Consider the following 22,342-nt stretch of genomic DNA (forward strand, 5'->3'; position numbering starts at 1 on the left):
GGCCAGGCCTGTGGAGGCGCCCTGATGCCCTCAGCACCACGTGGGCCTCAGCCGTCCCTGCGGGGTGATGCAAATCCTCCCGCACTTCTGCCTCCAGAGCAGGAACCAGCCTGCGGACCGCAGAGAGGCAGGATTTGAATACGGCCTCCCACGCTGGTGGAGACGCTTGGTGGTTTTCTGTGTTGGGAGCTGGTGTCTGTGGCCAGGCCCCAGGTGGGGGCTGGAGGCTTGGGACAAGGCTTGGCATTGCTGTTGTGTCCCAGGGCTGCCAAAACAAAGGGCCACACTCTCGGGGGCTCAAAACAACAAATGGATGATCTCATAGTTCTAGAGCCCAGACGTCCCAAATCCAGGCATCGGCAGGGCCGTGCTCCCTCTGGAAGCTCTCAGAGCGGGTCCTTCCCACCCTTTCCAGGTTCCTGAGGCGCCAGGTGTTCCTGGCTGTGGCCGCGTGGCTCCAGCTTCTGCCTTGGTTGGCGCATGGTCTGCCTCGCCTGTCTGTGTCCTCTGCAATCATTGATTGCCCAGGCCCGCCCTACCCCAGTGTGGCTTCATCTTCATGGTGCGCCATCTGCAAGGACCCCACTTCCAAACGAGGTCACATTCTAAGGTTCCCAGTGGACAGTATCCAACCATTAGTGTCGCCCCATCTGGGAGGACACCACTTAATGCAGAACAGGCAGTGAGGTGGGATGTGTGCTTGTAGCCCTGGGCGGGGGTCCTCACCCTGGGCGGGGGTCCTCACCCTGGGCGGGGGTCCTCAGGCTGGCCTTCACTCCCACCAGGCCCTGCCACACCTGGTCACCCGCTGGGGTCAATCCTGGCTACATGTGGACATGTGCCCTGCAGCTGGGGATGCATGGCCAGGCGTGTCCCCAGCACAGGGTGTAGGGGGCTTGGGGTTTGGCCATGACCCTCAGCCTGGGGGACGGGACTGGGCTGGACAACACTGTTATCCTCGCCTTCCCCATGACTCTTAGGCCATAGATGGGGGACTCCTTCTTCTCTTCCCTTCGTCCCTGGTGGGGAAGCTAATGGGGGGCCTGGGCCTTGGGAGGGGTCCCACAGGGCTCCCTGGCCCTTGAATTGCTTTCCAGTGAGCCTCAGCTTTGCCTCTTGGAAGTTCTGGGATAGGACATCCGGGAGTACCCTTCAGCCTGGAGCTCGGCAGTGCCTCCCTGACTCTATGCAAGCCCCCTGGGACGACCAGCAGCCATCAGAGGTGGAAGCAGCCACAACCAAAGCTCTGGCCCTTCCCAGGGCCCACAGCACCTCCTTCCTCCCGAGGACGGGGCAGAGCTGGGCACCCAGCAGCTGAGGTCAGGGAAGCCGAGTAGCAGCGTGGGGCAGCCTCACCTTCCTGGTGGCCGCAACCACCCTTTACCCCACGCCCAGGCTCGGTGCCCCCCGCCCCCGCCGGCCAGCCCGGGGACTAAGGAGGCATTTGGCCAGGTGCTAGGCACCAGGCAAATGGGCCCAGGGGGAGGTGATGCAAACAGCTGGGATTTGCATGAGCAGGTGCCCAGGTCTTCTGCACCCCTCCCTGTGCGTCCCAGGGTGGGGCAGGGAGCCCGGGACAGCCAGGGGCCATCGTGACCCCTGGCCAGAAGTCCACCCCAGAACTCCCAAGAGGCAAAACTGAGGCAGCCCCCCAGACGGTGAAGGCGCTGGGGCTCCCAGGGCAGCGGGGCACCTGTAGCCGCAGCCAAGAGCCAAATGTGGCTTCCTGGGCTCCCCAAGACCAGCGCAGGGCAGAGCTGGATGACCAGGCCCTGGGGTCCCAGCCCCGCTCATCCCCACCAGGCTGTGTAACTTTGGGCAGGTCCCTCAGCCTCCCTGGGCCTGCCTCATTTGTGAGATTTGGGGGAACGGCCAGTCACAAGGGGAGGGTGCCAGAAAGGTCCCTGCGTGCAGCAGGCGTGAAGTCAGCTATGTGTCCTTGTGTCCTCCCTATGAGGATGCCCCATCTCCCTGGGCTGCAGTGGAGGACACGGCTCAGGGAAGTGGTGGCAAGAGGACAAAGTAGTGACCTGGTGACCCCAGACCCCTCCCACTGCCCCACTCCCTTCGCCCTCAGCTTCTGAGCCGCACCTGCCTTTGCAGGCTGCTGGCCAGACACTGCCCCTGAAGTCTCAGATCCAGAGCCCGTGGGGCTGGCCCTCCTGCCCAGACCCTCTTCCAGCACTGGGCAGCCCCTTCCAGAATGCCCCACCTCACCCCAGTGGGGCCGGCCCTTCACAGCCCAGGGAAGCGGGGATCCTCCCTGCTAAAGATAAGGAAACTGAGGCAAGAGGCAGGGGTGTGGCCAAAGCCGCACTGTCCTGGTCCCCACTCCTCTCATGCCCACCTGCCCTTCCCACCTGGGAGGAGGAGGTACAATCCTGCCCCTTCTCCCCACCTGGGCTGTCAGCGGTGTGAGGGTCCCTACCTGCCTGCCTTCTCCCCAGCACCCTGACACGCGGCTGCTGGCCAAGGCGCGGGTGGAGCCGTCTGCCTACCTTGCAGGGTGTGCCTGTGGGCCCAACTCTCAAGCCTCTCCTCCTCCTCTTCCCCGCCCACAACTCCTGGCACCTGGGCAGCCAATGCCAGACCTAGGGAGCTGGCCGTGAACCACCACAGGGCACCACCTCACCTGCTCCACACGGCCGAGCCCACAGGCCTGCTGTCTCCAAAGCCACCCAGACACCAAGGGCTGGCCTTCCTCAGGTGTGATTGGCACCAAGGCCCTGGGGGCATGTCCGATTTGACTGGGAGAGGAGACCCTGTGTGGACGTGGCTTCTAGGCCACTTAGTTTGCAGTCATTGCCTCCTTTGGCGATGTCTGGCGGGGTGGCCCGGGACCGAATGCAGCTGAAATCCACCCTGAAATGTGATGGGACAGGGCTCTTCACCTCAGTTTCCACAGTAAGTAGGAACAGGAGCTGCCTCAAGAGCACACGTCTCATGCCGGGGTGCTGGGCCCAGCTGTCCTGTGGAGGACAGGGAGGCAGAGGGACTGTCTCCTCCCTGCTGTGGCCCTGCGAGGCCGTGGGGCATCGGCCCCCATGGTGTCTCATCTGTGCTGGAAAGGCTGCACAGCCGTGGGCCAGCTGTGAGTGATGTCCATTCACCGGTCAGCACCGGGGATGCTCTGTGAGGACTGTCCCTGCATCCGGAGTCAGGACAGGGTGCCAGTGGGACAGAGTGTGCCTCTGGAATCCCGCAGTCCTGGGATTGGATCCTGCATAGCTGTTGAGCTACTTAGCCACTTGGGCCTCAGTACCTTGGTGTGTCAAACAGGGACTCTAATAGCCTGGCTTCTGGGAGGTTGCAGGTAACACATGAGAACAGAGCCTGGGGGATACCTCTGTGTGCCCCTTCCCAAAGAGACTCCAAGGAACCCCTGTTCGGGGCCCCTCAAACCATAAACTCCAGGAATGGTGGGGGACAGTATCTGGGACTTGCTCTCTGGGACCCTGGTGGCCTCTCTAGTCTGGCCTGTCAGCCACCAGAGGGCGCTAAAGGACCATGGGCAGAGTCTGAGGCAGTGGTGGCAACGGGGTGAAGGTGATGGTGGTGGTGGTGATGATGGTGGCAGTAGTAGTGGTGGTGGTGGTGGTGGTGATGATGATATTGATGGTCATGATGGTGGTGGTGACAATGATCATGGGGACCGTGCTGATGGCGGTGTTTGTGATGATGGTGGCGGTGGTGGTGATGGTGGTGGGCATGAGGGTAGTGGGGGTGGTGATGGCATTACTGTTGATGAGGGTGGTGATGATAGTGATGGTGATGGTGGTGGGAATGATGACGAAGATGATGATAGTGGTGCAAATGGCAGTGGTGGTGGTAGTGACTGTGGTGTTGTTGATGGTATTACTGCTGATAAAGGTGGTGATGATGATGATGGTGGGTGACGAAGGTGGTGGTGGTGATGATTGTGGTGGGGATAATGGTGGTGATGGTTGTTATTGCAGTGGTAGTGTTGATCATGGTGGTGGTAGTGATGGTGGTCATGATGTTGGTGGTGTTGGTGTTGGTATTGGTGTTGGTAATGGTGATGGTGGTGGTAATCATGGTGATGATGATAGTAGTCATGGTGGTAGTGATAATGGTGACAGTGGAGGGGATGGTGGTGGTGATAATGATTGTGGTGGTGATGGTGATAGTGTTGGTACTGGTGGTGGTGATGGTGATGTTAGTGGTGGTGATGATGGTTGTGGTGGTGGTGATGATAGTGGAGGTGGTAGTAATGATGATGGTGGTGGTAGCTGGTAGTGGTGGCAGTGGTGGTGATGGTGATGATTGTGGTGATGGTGATGGGGTAGTGGTGGTTATGGTGGTGTTGGTTGTTATGGTGGTAGTGATGATCATGGTGGTGGTGACTATAGTCACTGGTGATGCTGGTGTTCATGGTGATGGTGATGATGATAGTGGTAGTGGTTGTGGCAGTGCTGCTGCTGATGGTGGTGGTGATGATGAGGGTGATGATGACAATGAGTATGATGATGGTGGTGGTGATGATCGTGGTTGTGGTGTGTTGATGGTGGTGTTTATTGTGGCGGTGATGATGATAGTGTTAATAATTGTGGTGGTGATGTTGGTGATGGTCTTGATGCTGGTGATGGTGGTGATGGAGACGATGATGGTGATGATTGTACTGGTGGTGTTGGTGATGGTGTGGTACGATGGTGGTGCTGATGGTCATGATGGTGGTGGGGGTGATAATGATCCTGGTGGTGGCGATGGTGGTGTTTTTGATAACGTGATAATGTTGGAGATGGTGGTGATTGTGGTGGTGATAATGGTCATGGTGATGGTGATATCAGTGTGGGTGATGTAGTGGTGGGGATGGTTAAGATGTTGGTGATGGTGGTGGTGATGGCAGTGATAGTTAGGATGATGGTGATGATGATGATGGCATGGGTGCTTGATATGGTTTGGCTCTGTGTTCCCATCCAAGTTGTAATCACCATAATCCCCATGTGTCAAAGGCGGGACCAGGTGGAGGTAATCGGATCATGGGGGTGGTTTCCTCCATGCTGTTCTCATGATAGTGAGTGAGTTCTCACGAGATCTGATGGTTTTATAAGCATCTGGCATTTCCCCTCACTCCATCCTGCTGCCCTGTGAAGAAGGTGCCTCTAAGTCTATGGAGTTGGGGGGCACAGTCCTTCATCTATCCTGGTCCTTCCCTCCACCTCTGTCTCCTGGACACCCAGAAAAACTGCAGAAGTTCTTCCCCAGCCACCTCTGGTTCAGTGCCAGGTCATGTTCCTCCCCGCCTACAACCTTCCATGGCTCCCTATTACCCTGACAATAAAACCCAAAGAAGCCTTGGAGCCTTGGCTTCTGGTGCTCTGCTAGGACCACTCTTCCTTGGAACTCCTGCTGGCTCCCTCTTGCCACTCAGATACTGGCAGAACCTGGAGTGGGTGCTGGCTTGCACTCACTCCATCCTGCTGCCCTGTGAAGAAGGTGACTTGCTTCCCCTTCATCTCCGTCATGATTGTAAGTTTGCTGAGGCCACCCCAGCCATACTGAACTGTGAGTCAACTAAACCTCTTTCCTCGATAAATTACTCAGTCTCAGGCAGTTCTAATACAGTGGTGATGCTGGTGGTGGTGGTGGTGGTGGTGGTGGCTGGTTGTGGTAATTACAGTGGTAGTGGTGATGGTGGTAGTAATGATGATGATAGTGCTGGTGGTGATGTTGGTGGCAGCGGTGAGGGTGGTGGCGGTGATGGTGACGGTGTTGGTGGTGGTTTTGGTGGTGGTGATGTTGGTGGCAGTGATGAGGGTGGTGGCAGTGATGGTGACAGTGTTGATGGTGGTGGTGGTTTTGGTGGTGGTGATGGAGGCGGTGTTGGTGGCGGTGATGGTGATGGTGTTGATGGTGGTGGTGGTTTTGGTGGTGGTGATGGAGGCGGTGTTGATGGTGGTGGTGGTTTTGGTGGTGGTGATGGAGGCGGTGTTGGTGGTGGTGGTGGTTTTGGTGGTGGTGATGGAGGCGGTGTTGATGGTGGTGGTGGTTTTGGTGGTGGTGATGGAGGTGGTGTTGGCGGTGGTGGTTTTGGTGATGGTGACGGTATTGGTGGTGGTGGTTTTGGTGGTGGTGATGGAGGTGGTAGTGATGATGGTGGTCATGTTTATGGTAGTGATGACAGGGATGATGCTGGTCGTGGTAATAGTGGTTGTGGTAGCAGGCCATGTTATAACGCTAGCAGCTTTGCTCTGGATGGGAAGGCTCCAGGTACTCCCAAAGTAGGCACCTATGGGCTGCTCTGTAAATGTCCCTTTGTCCCCTAGCATGGCTGAAACCCTCATCCTGAGAGGAGAAGCAGATATCAGGTTCCTCAGTAAATGCAGGTTGGTGTTGAGCTCAGAAACCCAGAACTTGGCTCTGAGCAAATGGGACTCAGACCAGGGACCCCACAAGCCCTCAGGCCTGAGACCCTAAAATCCTAGTTCTGAGAGCGAGGGGCCTATCTTGGGGGCCCTGGGCAAGGCGGAGGGTCCACTAGACCCTGAAAGTCCAGCCTGAGCTCACATCCACTCCTCTAGCCTGGGTCGTTGCCCTACAGCAGGTTCTGCCAGTGTCTGTGGTATGTGAAGAATGAGGAGGTTCCCCCAGATCCTCTAAGCCTATGGGGTTGGGAGGCACAGTCCTTCCTCTATCCTGGTCCTGCCCTCCACCTCCATCTCCTGGACACCCAAAAGACTACAGAAGTTCTTCCCCAGCCACCCCTGGTTCAGTACCAGGTCATGTTCCTCCCTGCCTACAACCTTCCATGGCTCCCTATTACCCTGACAATAAAACCCAAAGAAGCCTTGGAATCTTGGCTTCTGGTGCTCTGCCAGGAGCACTCTTCCTTGGAGCTCCTGCTGGCCCCCTCTTCCCACTCAGATCTCAGCTCTCATGTCCTTCCTCAGAGACCCCCTCACCCTAGACCACATCAGCACAGGGTGCCTCCCTCGGTCTCTTCCCCTGTGATCTGGTGTTAGTTTTCAGTATGCCTCACCCTCTGAAAGGTCTTTCATTTAATTTTTTGCTTGTCTGTGTCCCCTGCATGAGACTATGGCCTGAGCATTCCCTGCCACCTCCCTGGGGCCCAGAACACACAGGTACAGACCACATGTTCTAAAGTCAATGAATGAATGAGTGAATCAATGGGTGAGTGTCCAGGCGTGTCTCTGTGTGAGCACTGCCATCAAGGCAGAGACGGAGGTGTCTAGGGGAGGCTGCATTTTTGCAAGGAGCAACTTCCTGGCCCACACTCATGCCCTGGGTGGAAGGGCAGACACTGGGCCGGGGCTCCACTGTCTGCCCGCTCTAGCCATGGGCGCTGCTGCCAGGGGAGGAGGTGCCCAGGTGCTCACCTGCGTCCATGCGTGCTGTCATGAGGGACATCCCAGCTGCCGACAGAGCAGCCTCTGCCTGCCCTCTACAGCGGGTTTCCTTCAGCGGCCTCTGTCTCCTTTGCTACAGTTGGCCCCGGGCAGGCTTTATGTTGGAACTTCCTTTGGAGGAGAGGCCACACCAGTAGAGCAGGACTCCAACAGGGCCCAGCCCCTGCCCCCACGGGGCCTCTATCCCTGGGACAGCAGATCCCCTTTGGATCCCCAGCAACCCCACTGGCTGACTGCAGAGGCTCAGCTCTCTCCTGCCAAGCCCTGCCATGCGAGGCTGGGCCCACAGGCTCAGAAGCTGACCCCAGTGTCCAGGAGAGCGTGAGCCGTCCCTGACCGGGGTCCTCGGGCCTCCGCTGAGAGAGAAGGAGCTGCAGGCTGGCTCCCCACCTGCACTACAGGCAGCCTCCCCCCAGGCACATCCTTGGGTGCCATGTGGCATTTTATTTACAGAAAGATTTGCAACCCACTTCTTTGTCTTAGAGGAGAGAAACCACCACCCAGAGTAGGGCCCGCTGGCCCAGGGTCCCCATGCCAGTGTGGTGGGCGCCCCCAACCCAGCATCTCCCTCTGAACCACACACAGTCTAGCCCCAGGTGGGAGGGAAGCAGCCCGGAGCCCCTCAGACAGGAAAGCTGATGGTGGGGGCGTCAGGTCTGACCCCTTGGGGGGCAGCCCAAAGCCATGCCATGGGGCAGCAGGGCCATGGGCAAGCTCTGCCAGTGGTGCCTGTGTCCAAGGCCTCCGGGCAGATCCTGAGTGCCCAGCAGTGGAGACCAGGAGTCCGGGGACCAGTGGAGCCGCACGTCCGTCCCCACTCCATTAAGTTCCCTGGCCCGGGCAGCGCCTGCAGCGTGCCACTGCTGTCTCGGCACCATCCTTGCAGCATCACCTTTTGCCTGTCCTTCTACTCTGGGAGGGCAACCTTGACCCCATCACAAGATGTGAACAGAGGTAGAGGCCATAGGGGCCAGCAAGGCCAAATGACCTGCCCATAGCAATGCCGCCATGAGGCAAGGCCCACGCCCTCTCCCCTGCTGTCTTGTCCTGGAGCTTCCACAGCTGCAGGAAGACGTCCCCCTACCCTGCTCCCCGCAGAGGGTGCTTGGCGGTCAGACGGCAGATCTGCAAAGGAAGGTGTAGCCTTCTCAGTGTGCGCAAGGGCTGCCCGGCCAACTCCACCATTGAGAGCAGATGCTGGCTGTGGAGAGGCCGAGCGCTGCCCGGGCCCCGTGGCTGGGGTAGGGGGCTCCATGCACTGTCCATGAGGGCATGTCCATCTGGCATGTGTGCACCTGTGTGAGTGTGCTGTGTGTGGAGCGGGCACTGGGCCAGTGGTCAAGGCTGCAGTAGGACTTTCAGTGATTCCAGATCCTGTCTGGAAATGGGGATCATGCGAATTCCTTCCAGAGAAGGGTGCGTAAGGCCTGAGCCAGTGTGCCTGGAACGTCCTGAGGACCAGCGGGGCCGGGGCCAAGGCCTGGACAGGGCCTGGGTAATTGCGAGAAGCAAGGACCAGCGTGTTCCTGTGTGTGTCACTGTGGGCACATGGTGTGTGTGTGCGCGCGCATATGTGTGGACACCGTGGGCATTTCTGTGTGGATGTTGTGTGTGTGTAGCTGCACTGTGTGTGCGGACAGCAGGTGTGCCTGTGGGTGTCTGTGTGACACTGTATATGAGTGTATGTAGACATTGTGTGTGGCTGTGTGTGGACACAGCGTGTGGGTGTATATGTGTGTGTAGGTGGACTGTGTGTGTCTGTGTGGATCTGTGTGGATGCTGTGTGTGAGTGTATGTAGACACTGTGTGTGGCTGTGTGTGTGGACGCAGTGTGTGCGTGCATGTTTGTGTAGGTGCACTGTGTGTGTGTGGATGCTGTGTGTGAGTGTATGTAGACACTGTGTGTGGCTGTGTGTGGAGGCTGTGTGTGTAGGTGTACCATGTGTCTGTGTGGGCGGTGTATGTGTGTGTATGTGCACCATGTGTGTCTGTGTGGACGCTGTGAGTGCATGTGTGTGCGTGGACACTGTGTGTGCGTCTGTGTGGACACTGACTGCATGTGTGTGGCTGCACTGTGTGTGTGTGGACACTGTGTGTGCAAATGCTGTGTGTGTGAATGTGTGTAGGTACACCGTGTGTGTCTGTGTGGATGCTGTTTGTGAGAGTGTGTGTGTGTGTAGGTGCACTGTGTGCGGACACTGTGTGTCTGGCTGTGTGTGTGTGGACACTGTGTGAGTGCATGTGTGTATAGCTGCACTGTGTGTGTGTGTGGATGCTGTGTCTATGAGAATGCTGTGTATGAGTGTGTGTGAGTGTATGTGTAGGTACGCTGTGTCTGTGTGGACGCTGTATGTGAAAGTGTATGTGTGTGTGTGTAGGTGCACTGTGCGTGTGGACACTGTGTGTGTGTCTGTGTGGACACTGTGTGAGTGCATGTGTGTGTAGGTGCGCTGTGTGTGTGTGGACACTGCATGTGTGTCTGTGTGGAAACTGTGAGTGCATGTGTGTGTAGCTGCACCGTGTGTGTGGTTGTGTATGTGTGTGGACACTGAGTGCATGTGTGTGTAGCTGCGCCGTGTGTGTGTCTGTGTGTCTGTGTGGACACTGTGTGTGTGTGTCTGTGGTGTGCAGGTGCTGGAAGGCAGGCTCTGCAGGTGCAGCTGGAGCTTCAAAGTGTGAGCATTGGGCCAGGAGGACCACAGCCTGGCTGATCCAGGGGAGAGAAGTCGTTTCTGAGGTTCTGGAAATGACAGCCATGGGTAAGCACCACACAGCCACTCATCCATGAACTCAACCATCCGATCACCCATCAGTTCATGCAGTCGTTGGATACAGATTTTTGCTATTCATTTATCTACTTACTTTTGTAGAGATGGGGTCTCACTATGCTGCCCAGACTGGTCTCAAACACTTGGACTTGAGCAATCCTCCCACCTCGGCCTCCCACAGCACTGGATTACAGGCATGAGCCACCACAGCCGGCCTGGGGAGAGATTTATTGAGCAACTTCTATGTGCCAGGCACTGTGTCAGGGGGAGACACAGACAACAAACAAGGGGATACGTGAGAAAGAAGGAAAATCAGTCAATGATTAAGATGGCTATGGAGAAAAATAAAGCAGGGGAGGCCCAGCGGCTGCAAGATTTTATTTTTAAATGGGCGGGTCGAGGAAGAATTCATGGAGAGGCTGCCATCTGTGCAAATAACTGGACAAAGGGAGGCCCATCTGCTGGTCTGTCCACCCACTCACTCACCCACCCACTCATGCACACATCCACCAGCACATATGCACCTCCTCACCCATCACCACCCACCCAGCCATCCAGCCTTCCACCAGCCTGCCCACCTGTCATTCACCCATGCACCCATGGCAATCCATCCCTCCATCCGTCCATCTGTCCATTTGTCTGTCCATCCATCCACCCGTCTGTCTGTCGATTCATCCATCTATCCGTCCATCTGTCTGTCCATCCATCCATCCATCCATCCATCCACCAATCTATCCATGCATCCATCTGTCTGTTCATCCATCTGTCCATGTGCATCTGTCCATCTGTCCATCTATCCATCCATCCATCCACCAATCTGCGTATCCATGTATCAAACTGTCCATCTGTCCATCCACCCACCCATCCATCCATCTGTCCATCTCTCTATCCGTCTGTCCATCACTTCACCCACCTGTTTTCTCCTCTCTCCAGTCACCCACTCACCACTTACTAACTTCTCCACAGTGCCTAGTCTCTCCAGGATGGCGAGTCAGTCTCTGGTCTCAGGATGCCCACACACTGGGGAACAGGCAGCAGGTAGCCATGGGGGATTGGCCAGAGCACCCCAAGAGCGTAGGCAGTTCTCGTGGTTTCTCCCCAGCCAGCGTATCTCCCAGAAGAGGTCACTATCCTCGAGGCCAGGAGCCTCACCTTCCGCTCCCCTGACCTCCCCCACACCGTAACCCAGCAAGGCTGGGAATTCAGTAGGTGCCCAATAAATCCCGGCAGGCTGGCTGAGTCATCCCACCTCCTCCTCCCCTACTGATCACCCATTCAGCTCCTGGCCCCATTGCCCAAACCCTGCCAGCCTTTGGGTGACCTGCTCAGCCACCACCTCACATCCACTCTCAGCTCGGGGCCAGCTCTGGGCTCCAGCCCGTGATGGGCCATGGTGGGCTTCAGAGGGTGAGCCCCCCACACCATTGTACCAGTCTGGCAAGACGGATGAGTGCCCTGGTCAGGAGTGGCCCACCTTGGCCTGGAAGGATGTAGGGACAGGCTGCCCACACCCATTTGCCCTCCTTCTTTGAGTGGCTAGGACAGCCACCACCACTCTCCAGGGAGGGGAGGGGCTGGTCTGTCACACGTCCCGGACAGGCCTGCCTGGGCCCAGGAAAGGGCTATGTGTGTAGGTGGCAGGCTGCTGCCCTGGGCAGGGGCCCCGCCAGGGCTGGGGAGGCCTCAGACCTTTAGATTGTGGGGCTGGTCCCCAGCACTCCCACTGGGGGTGGGAAGCTTGGCGGCCAGTGACGGGAGGGTCAGCGGAGGGGCCCGTGCTCCTGGCTGAAGCCAACCTCCCACACAAGGTGATGCCGACAACTCCAAGAATCGATGCTGTGTCAGGAGCAGTCTCCGGAAGTGATTTCCGCCAGATGGGCTGGGCCCAGGTGGGAATCTGGGAGCTTCCCCAGAACAGGGAGCATGAGACCAGCTCAGAGAGTCTGCAGTGACATCAGATGACCTAACCTCAGATCAAAGCGAACACAGCCGGAAGCACCCCGCTCGCCCACCTGGGCACTAGGCCGAGACCCTGGGTCCTGGGCTGGGAAGAGTGAGTGTGGGTGTGTGACCTGCAGGGAGGGCCCCGCCACCAGCCGTGAGCCCACAGGGTGTAGCTCCCCACCTCTCTACTCTGCCCCACTGCTTTCTGTCCTGGGTGCACCTTTCCCAGCCTGCTGGATCCTGCTGCTTTAAGGCTGCCTGTCTTAGGAGAAGGGATGGGGGATCCTCAGGTCCTTCATGGTGGCAAAAAGGCTCATTCACACATGCACACCTACACATACTTGCACACGTGTGGGCAGACACACATACAGCCTCAGTCTTCCCTGGCTGGTTCCCAGCTTGTCGTCTTGGAAGAGGAGGAGGTGGGGTACACCCAAGCTGTGAACTGGGGGACAGGTCATGACACACCCATCTCCTACATCTCCTGATTTCACAGGTGAGAAAATTGCCTTGGTGGGGAGCCCTGGCTTCAGTGTGCATGTGGACCTGCTTCTGGGTGGGGGGTGCCTTTCTCTATGAAGGCGTGTCTGTCCTGCACCACTGTGGGATTCACGAAGGCAAGGCCTCTTGTGCAGTGTGTGGGGCACAGTCAATGCCGGTGCTGACTGTGGAGTGACCATCTGACATAGCCTGCAATCAGGAAGGACCATGTCAAGGCAGAACTGAAGGACCCTGAGCTAGTTCTGGCTCTGTCCTGCTGTGGTGCCCAAACTTGGGGACCCTCAGGACATTCCAAACCTCAGGGTCTCCTGCACAGGAGAGAGGGGAGTACACTAAAATGCAGATTCCTGGGGCCGACCCAGCCCCACTGTACTGGGTCTGCATTAGAGGCTGTTTACAGAGCCCCCAGGCAACTGCCCTGGGGTCCCCTCCCAGACCTGCTGGTAGGGGTGGGTCTGAGCTGACCAGTCTTTATGAGCATGCGGGGGCAGGTAGTTAGGGAATAGGTGAGGCAACGATGAACCAGGAACCGCCTGTGGGGTTAGGATCAAGAACAGGGGCTTGCTGATGAACGTAAATATAAAAATCCTCAACAAATACTAGCAAACCAAATCCAGAAACACATCAAAAAATTAATTCACCACAGTCAAATAGACTTCATTCCTGGGATGCAAGGTTGGTTCAACATATGCAAATCAATAAATGTGGTTTGTCACATAAACAGAACAAAAAACCATATGGTCCTCTCAATAGATTCAGAAAAAGTCTTCGAAAAAATCCAAACATCCCTTCATGATAAAAACCTGCAACAAACTAGCCATCAAAGGAACATACCTCAAAATAATAAGAGCTGTCTATGACAAACCCACAGTCAACATCATATTGAATGGGCAAAAGCTGGCAAAAGCATTCCCCTTAAGAATAGGAATAAGACAAGGATGTCCACTCTCACCACACAAAAAAATTACCTAGGAATACATCTAACCCAGGAGATGACGTATCTCCACAAGGAGAAACACTCCTGAAAGAAATTGGCTGGATGCAGTGGCTCACACCAGTAATCCTAGCATTTTGGGAGGCTGAGGCGAGTGGATCACTTGAATCCAGGAGTTCGAGACCAGCCTGGCCAATATGGCGAAAACCCCAACTCTACAAAAAAATACAAAAATTAGCCAGGCATGGTGGCATATGCCTGTAGTCCTAGCTACTGGGGTGGTTAAAGTGGGAGGATCACCTAAGCCTGGGAGGTTGAGGCTGCAGTGAACCAGGACTGTGCCACTGCACTCCAGCCTGGGTGACAGAGTGAGACCCTGTCTTAAAAAAAAAATTATAGATGACACAAATGGAAACACATTCCATGCTCATGGATAGGAAGAATCAGCATCATTAAGATGGTCACATTGTCCAAAGCAATCTACAGATTAAGCGCTATTCCTATTAAACTACCAACGTCATTTTTCACAGAATTAGAAAAACTACTCTAAAATTCATATGGAACCAAAAAAGAGCCAGAATAGCCAAGGCAATCCTAAGCAAAAAGAACAAAGCCAGAGGCATCACATTACCTGACTTCAAACTAATGTTCAAGGCGACTATAACCAAACCAGCATAGTACTGGTACAAAAATAGACACATAGACCAATGGAACAGAATAGAGAGCCCAGAAGTAAAGCCACACACCTACAGTAATCTGATCTTCAACAAAGTCAACAAAAATAGGAAATGGGGAAAAGACTCCATATTCAATAAATGGTGCTGAGACAGCTGGCTTGCCATATGCAGAAGAATGAAACTGGACCCCTAATTTTCACCATATGCACAAGTGACACAAGATGGATTAAAGATTTAAATGCGAGACCTCAAACTATAAGACTACTAAGAGAAAACATCAGAAATACCATTCTGGACATCAGCGCTGGGAAAGAATTTATGATTAATTTCTCAAAAGCCATTGCCACAAAAATATACATTGACAAGTGGGACCTAATTAAGCTAAAGAGCTTCTGCACAGCAAAAGAAACTATCAACAGAGTAAACAGACAACCTACAGAATGGGAGAAAATATTTGCATCTATGCATCTGACAAAGGTCTAATATCCAGAATCTATAAGGAACTCAAACAATTCAACAAGAAAAAAATAAATAACCCCATAAAAATTGCTCAAAGGAGATGAACAGATGCTTCTCAAAGGAAGACATCCATGCGGCCAACAAACATATAAAAGAAAGCTCAGCATCACTAATCATTAGAGAGATGCAAATCAAAACCATAGTGAGATACCATCTCACACCAGTCAGAATGGCCTTTGTTAAAATATCAAAAAACAATACATGCTGGCAAGAGTGAGCAGAACAGGGAACGCTTATACACTGTGGGTGGGAATGTAAATTAGTCCAGCCACTGTGGAAAGCAGTTTGGAGATTTCCCAAAGAACTCAGAACAGAAGTTCCATTTGACCCAGCAATTCCATTAATTCCTGGATACATGTACAAAAGAAAAATAATTCTACCAAAAAGACACCTGCACTTCCATGTTCATCGCAGCACTATTCACAATAACAAAGACCTGGAATTAACCCAAGGTGCCCATCAGCGGTAGACTGGGTAAAGAAAATGTGGTATATACACACCATGGAATACTATGCAGCCATGAAAAAGAATTAAAACCACGTCATTTGCAGCAACATGGGTCCAGCTGGACACCAGTATCCTAAGCAAATTAACTGAGGAACAGAAAACCAAATACCACATATTCTCACTTATAAGTGGGAAAGTGGGAACTAAATGATGGGTGCTCATAGACATAGAGATGACAACAATAGACACTGGTGACTAGTAGATGGTGGGGGAGCGAGGGTTGAAAAACTATTGGCTACCATTGTCACTGTCTGGGTGATGGGATCATCCATACCCCAAACCTCAGCATCACGCAATATACCTATGTAACAAACCTGCACACATACCCTCTGAATCTAAAAAAGAACAGCAGGGCCTTAAATGGGGTGATGCCTTACAGATGTGGGGCGTCATATCCATAGGAGACATTCGCCAGGCATAAGGATCCTCTGGAGAGACACATCAGCTTGAGGAATACAGGGTGGTGGCTCTGTCCAGCCACCCTGCCCCATCTCCTACCCTCCCATCCATTCTGCATTGAGTGCCTACTGCATGCAGAGTCCTCCTCCAACAGCAAAAGCCTCCCAGATTTGCCGAAGGGCCTGCTCCAGGGTCTCTGTGGAGACGCCCCTGGGACCCTTGCTGACCACCCTCCACAGTCTGCACCCCCATCCTGTGCCCCCTTCGTTCTTTTTGTCCCACCACTGCCTGGTGGTGAGACAGCTCTGTGACCTGCGCCTAGAACAGCGCCTGGCACTCAGCCGGTGCTCTGCAAGGATCTGGGGGAATGAACGAATGATTGAATGAATGAATAGGTAGGAAGACTACCTGAAGGAGGATGTTGGCCAGGAAGCCTGTGGTGGCCTGGTTGTTCTAGCAGCCCAGCCCTGGCCCACAGATGCTGATCTCACAGCAGCCACACACCCTTCCCTTGGTCAGCCTCAGCTTACCCATTCCTCATGCATTCTTGGTGACTTCTGAGGCTCCTCCCACTGTGGGCCTCTGACCCCGCTGGAGGAACATGAGGTGAGCCTGGTGAGCTGAGGGATGTCGGCAAACAGCCCTGGAAGGTTGGTGTGAGGTAGATTGAGTGCCATGTTTCCAGAAGGTTCTGAGGCTCTGGGACAGCCTGAGAGCCTGAGAGGCTGGGAGAGGGTTGCCTTCCTGTTCATGCTGGCTGATAGGTCTGTCAGTCTTTGCATCTAGGACAGCCAGGGCTGGACATGTGCACCCACCAGAATGATAGAGGAGGGGCTTTCCTCAGTGGAGGGTGTGTCCTGGAGAGAGCAGGTGGCAGCTGGGAGGCTACAACCCTGCGGTCCTGCTCCCTCAGCTGATGGGGGCCCTCCTCACCTCCTTGCTCACACAGAGAGTGGCCACTGGGCTCGGTCAGGCCCCACTTGTATTGCCTGTCCTGCCAGGCCATCCACCCTTACTCCCCCACCCTCAGCCCTTGGCCTCACCTGAGCCCACACCCAGCCCAGCCCAGCCCCACCTTACCTCACCTGCGCACCTGGCCTTACTCCCTCCTCTCAGTTCCCCACCCATCCCCCTTCAGCTCCTTGGAGCTTGCAGGGAGCTTGAAGACAATCCCTTGTCCAGCCTCTCTCCTGCCTCAGTGTCCCCAAGCCAATGGGACCCCATACCCCCAGAGCAGCAGGCTGTGGCACAGCTCAGGGCCCAGGAGACAGCCCTGGGGGCCTCCAAGAAGCCTCCCTAGTGAGTTATTAGAATTTTTTTTTTTAGATGGAGTTTCGCTCTTGTCATCCAGGCTGGAGTGCAGTGGTGCGATCTCAGCTCACTGCAGCCTCTGCCTCCCGGGTCCAAGTGATTCTCCTGCCTCGGCCTCCTGAGTAGCTGGGATTACAGGTGTGTGCCACCGCACCCAGCTAATTTTGTATTTTCAGTAGAGGCGGGGTTTTACCATGTTGACCAGGCTGGTCTCAAACTCCTGACCTCAAGCGATCAGCCTGCCTCAGCCTCCCAAAGTGCTGGGATTACAGGTGTGAGCCACTGCGTCTGGCCTAGAATTTTTAAAATATGGAGGCTTGACCTGCTTGACCGCCCTGCCTTTTCACTTGTTTTCAGAATAATGAGCAAAGCAACCTGCAGAAGATCAAATAGATTTTTCAGTATTATTATGAATGCATGGGCTTTTCAGCTATTTGATGTGTTTTAATCCATGACTCTTTCTGATGCTCAAATTGTCCCATTGTTGATCAGCCCCTTCTCAAACTTGACAATGAACAATAGTAGGATATACCTTTTTCCTAAGATAAAATAGCTGAGGAGTCTATGCTAATATAGTCCATTCAATTTAAGGACTGGTTTGTACTTCTTTGATTTTTTAAATCTATATCACTTTTATACTGAAAATCTTGGTTCCAAAGGAATTTAGCATCATTCTTTGATACACACACACACACACACACACACACACACACACACACACACACAGAGTTCTTTGGGATCCTTTGGTTCTTTGAGTATTAGTGATCATATTGATCATGGCACTCCATCGTGTGACTGTACCACAGCACAGCTGAAGCGATTGAAGGACATTGTGATTTTCTCTAGACTTTCGCTAATATAAAAAATGCTGTTTTGACTATCATTATGTATATGTACTTTTCTATTTTTCCTACATATCTTTGGGTTATTTCCTAGAAGTGGGGTTTCTGTGTCAAATGATACATTTAGTAATATCGCTAGGTCTCTTTTCTACCAGTGATGAGGAGTGCACCTGTGCATGCTCCCTCTCCCACAGAGTTGCCATCAAAAGTCTGGATTTTTGCCAATCTGATAAGCAAGCAGTGGTATCAGAGTGTACTTTTAATTTGCATTTTTCTTGTTATAAATGAGGTTGAATATTTTTTCATAAGTGCAAAGGTCATGAACCCCATTTCCTATGAACTGCTCATGTCTTCTGCTCCCTTTTCTATAGGACTGTCTGGCAGGTTCCTCACCTCAGTTTTGGATGTTCTTTATGTATCAGTGATATTAATCCTTTGTGATCGAAACTGCAAATACTTTTCCCATTTGGTCATTTGTCTCCTTTACTTTGCTAATGGTGCTTCTATTTTAATTTTTCTTATTTTATCTATTGCTTTTGGATTTCAAGTCATAGTTGGAAATGTTTTCCCGATTCACAGGTTCTTGAGGAATTGACCTGTACATTCTTGTAGAATTTGCATGGCTTCATCTCACCCTTTACACTTAAGCCTCTGATTCATTTGAGATTTATTCTCGTGTGCGGTGAGATGGACCCAAGGTATCCTTTTTCTTTCTTTATGACTGTCCAGTTGTCCAAACGCTGCTTATTCAAAGCTCACCTTCCTCCTGCTGAGGTGGGAGGGGAAGGCAGAGACTCCATGCAGGTGTATGTACGTTCACCCGGAAAGTAACTGCTGAATGTGTGCTGTGTGCCCTGCAGAGCTGACTGACTGCCCCCATCTTCTGACCCGCTGCCCTTCTGCACCTTCACTGATATGCTTCCCAGGAAGGTACCCTCTCCTCGGCCTCCCTTGTGTTATCACAGTGCCCAGCACAAGCTGGGACCCACTCCATCCACTCTTGCTGCAAATACAGACTGTGCACTCCTGTGTGGCACCTCACTAGGGTGGGGAGTCAGGCGTCAAGGGCCTGGGCTGGACTCCGTCCACGATAAAAGAGCAGACTTTTGGCAGGGGGGTGGTAGATACATCAAATTGACCCAGGGTGCTCAGGGACGACCTGGAAGTGTCACATGAGTTATGGGTCTCCTGGCGGGGCGGAGAGTCACCGCTGAGCTCCACCTTTAGTCCCTGCCTCAGGGCTGTGTGCAGTATCCTGAAAAAAGCTGGTCTCTTCTGTTGGCTGCCCCCCACCGCCCCCCCCAAGCCTGAGACGTGCTGAGACCCAAATGCCAGTAGTGGGCGGGAGGCAGTGCAGAGACCTGTGAAAATCTTCCGAGGTGACCAACCCACCCCCACCCAGGGGAATCCACGGGGCGCAGCGGCAGCGCGGTCTCGACGGTGGGGAGGACAAGGCGCCCATTCTCCAAGTTCCTAGGGTGGCGCAAGCGCCTCTCCCTTTACCTGCCCAGGCAGCCCCGCCTGCTATGCCCGGCAGTCAAACCAGGTCCAGACCCCGGCTGTGCCGCCCCCACCCCCCAGCAGCCCTGCCGGCTCCCCACCCGCACAGCTCCCAGTGGGAGGTACCTGACAGTGGTGGTCCCATCTCACCCTCCCGGTCCAAGGGCCCTGGTGGGAAGCGACCCGAGCGTATTCGCCGCCCGCAGCTCGCGCGCCTGGGCACCCGGGGGCGCTCACAGTGATCGCGGGGCCAGCACACCCTCACCCAGGACATCCCTTTCCTCCCCCCACCCCCAACTCCGGAGTGGCTCAGAGGGAGGGAAAGTAGATGCCGGCACCCTACCCCGACCCTCCTGCCCCCGCTGTGCCGTTCTCGGTCGTGGTATCGGCCAGGCCTTACCCCTTCCTCCCTGGCGCAGCTGGGGTCCTCCTCCGGGCCAGGCAGAGCAGGCGGGCATCAGAAGTGGGGGCCAAGCAGGTGGGTGAGGGCAGGGCAGGAGCAAGCAGGGGAGAGGCAGACGGGGCGGGGCCAAGCAGGTGGGTGAGGGCGGGGCCAAGCAGGTGGGCGGGGTGGGGGCGGGGCCAGGCGGGGTAAATGCACACAGGAACGGGGCCAAACAGGTGGGCGAGGAGGGGGCGGGGCCAAGCGGGATAGGTGACACGAGCGGGGCTAAGCAGGTGGGCTCGGGCGGGGGTGGGGGTGAGGGCGGGGGCGCAGGCGGGGGCGAGGGCGCAGGCGGGGGCGAGGGCGCGGACAGGCCAAGCCAGGGGGTGAGGCGGAGGCAGGGCCAAGCCGGTCCGTGAGGGAGAGGGCGGGCCAAGCCGGTGGGCGCGGGCAGGGACGCCCTGTGCGCGCCGGACCGGCGGGGGCGGGGCGTGCAGGCGGGGGCGGGGCACGCCGTCCCATGGGACCGGCCCTCGGCCACTGCCCCCTCCGGCCCCGCCCTGAGCGCCCGGGCTGGGCCGGCAGCGGCCCCCCGCGGCGGGGCTGGCAGCAGTGGCTGCCCGCACTGCGCCCGGGCGCTCGCCTTCGCTGCAGCTCCCGGTGCCGCCGCTCGGGCCGGCCCCCCGGCAGGCCCTCCTCGTTATGGCCGCGGCCTCCTCCCCGCCCAGGGCCGAGAGGAAGCGCTGGGGTTGGGGCCGCTTGCCAGGCGCCCGGCGGGGCAGCGCGGGCCTGGCCAAGAAGTGCCCCTTCTCGCTGGAGCTGGCGGAGGGCGGCCCGGCGGGCGGCGCGCTCTACGCGCCCATCGCGCCCGGCGCCCCAGGTCCCGCGTCCCCTGCGTCCCCGGCCGCGCCCGCCGCGCCCCCAGTTGCCTCCGACCTTGGCCCGCGGCCGCCGGTGAGCCTAGACCCGCGCGTCTCCATCTACAGCACGCGCCGCCCGCTGTTGGCGCGCACCCACGTCCAGGGCCGCGTCTACAACTTCCTCGAGCGTCCCACCGGCTGGAAATGCTTCGTTTACCACTTCGCCGTGTGAGTATCGCCACCGGCGACGGCCGGCACGAAGGTGCTTCCTGAGAGCTGGTGTGGGGGAGCTCTGTCCCAGCGCCACCTGCCCCGTCGGAGCTGCGACCCCGGAGCAGAGGAGGGAAGGAAGTGGGGAAACGCAGAAACACAAACTCTGCACTCTCCCTTGAAGTTCAGAGGCGCTGCTGTGTCTGGGGGTGCGCATCTTCTCGCAGGCCCGGCGTGGGGAGGGAGCCGGCTGGGGAGGGGACCACCTGGAGCCCAGAATTTGGCTCCACACCTCCTGGAGGGTAGTCCAGGTGTGAATCCTTCTGGGAAGAGAAGCATGCTGGGGAGCGCACCCTTGGGTGCAGTAAGATAACTCCTCAAGGTCGGCTGAGACTCGAGGCTCAGGAGCCCCCAAGAGAGAAGGCCCCTGATGTCCGGTGCCGCATCTCAGACCCCCTGAGGCCCAGGTGGACTCTGGGGCAGGGGGCTGTCCAGGATAGGAAGGTGACGGTGGCGGTGCTCCCTGAGGGCTCAGCATGCCACGGGCCGTCCCCACGGGCCCCACATTAACTAATTGAACCAAGCTCATGAAAACCTGGCTTGATGCAGAGAGCGGAGAGGCACGTTTGCAGCTCTCACTAAGAGGCAGCTGTGCTCCCGGAGAAAGCAGCGCTGGTAGCAGAGGCACCTGGCCCCCCTGTTACCAGGTGGTTCCAATTCCCGGTACAGCGTGCCTGAGCAGGGCTGGGCAATGGATTTCTCAGGGACAGGCCTGGGAAGTCACCTCCGGGAAGGTCCAGGCTGCTCTCCTCCATGCCTGCCTGGGGCCTTCCCCCGCTGCCCTAGTGGCCCTACTTCCTGGCTGCCCAGCCAGCGGCCTTTTGGTGTGGTGCCAGCCTCTGGCCTGGGAGCCTCTACCCAGACATCCCATGGCTGATGGCTGTGGGGCTCACCTGAGGGCTGAAGGGTGGTCTCCCTGAGCGTCCTCAGGTGGAAGCATCTCCTCTGCCTCGGGCAGGCTCAGTAGAGAACTGGCTGGAGGGCATCCAGAGGCCTGTCCATGCCTGCTGGCAGCTGCCACCAGGGCCTCAGGGCGGGTGACAGCAGGAGCCAGGCCCCAAATGGCTTCAAGCATCGTCTCAGGTGAGGGGGTGGGGTAAGGGTCGCAGGGCTACTGCCTTCCTTGCTAAGAGGTGGCCTTCCACATCAGGAAGGGGAAGTCTTACCCACCTCTGTCCTCAAAGATGTGGTTGGGGTGTGATCTTGGAGACTTTTCCCCACCCCAGCTCCCAAGCCCCTGTCTCCTGACATGTCAGTGGGTGCCTGAGCCACAGCCGCTGCTGGTCTGTGAGAGGAGCTGGCTCTGCTCGTGGCTGCAACAGCGGGGGCTCGGCTTGGGGTTTGGGAGATATTTGTGTGCAGTGACCCCAGGGGAACCCAGTCCGATGCCACTGTGCAAATGTCTAGCAGATGCCAGGTTCACAGGTGCTGTGTGCTGGTGGCCACCTGCCTCCCGGACCCCAGACTCTGAGATGTCCAAGGGTGGGAAGACCTCCTCAGCCAGAGGCCAAGGCAAAGTGCCCGCAGACCCCCTCAA

General features: G+C 56.2%; 1 protein-coding gene across 3 annotated transcripts in view; it reads left to right on the plus strand.

The window, feature by feature from the left end:
- The first annotated feature begins 20,217 nt into the window (after window positions 1-20,217).
- KCNQ1 (potassium voltage-gated channel subfamily Q member 1) overlaps window positions 20,218-22,342 on the plus strand; it is a 404,939-nt gene continuing 402,814 nt past the window's right edge. For 2 of the 3 annotated variants that reach the window (XM_016920192.4, XM_024346905.3), the window contains exon 1: window positions 20,282-20,763. In XM_016920192.4, the coding sequence (XP_016775681.1) occupies window positions 20,378-20,763 (386 nt within the window). In that variant the 5' untranslated portion in view covers window positions 20,282-20,377. Of the gene's footprint in view, window positions 20,764-22,342 lie in introns of all 3 variants that reach the window. The other variant, XM_016920191.4, reaches the window with a different exon arrangement.

Source organism: Pan troglodytes, chromosome 9 (genome assembly GCF_028858775.2).
Source record: "Pan troglodytes isolate AG18354 chromosome 9, NHGRI_mPanTro3-v2.0_pri, whole genome shotgun sequence".
NCBI classification, from domain to species: domain Eukaryota; kingdom Metazoa; phylum Chordata; class Mammalia; order Primates; family Hominidae; genus Pan; species Pan troglodytes.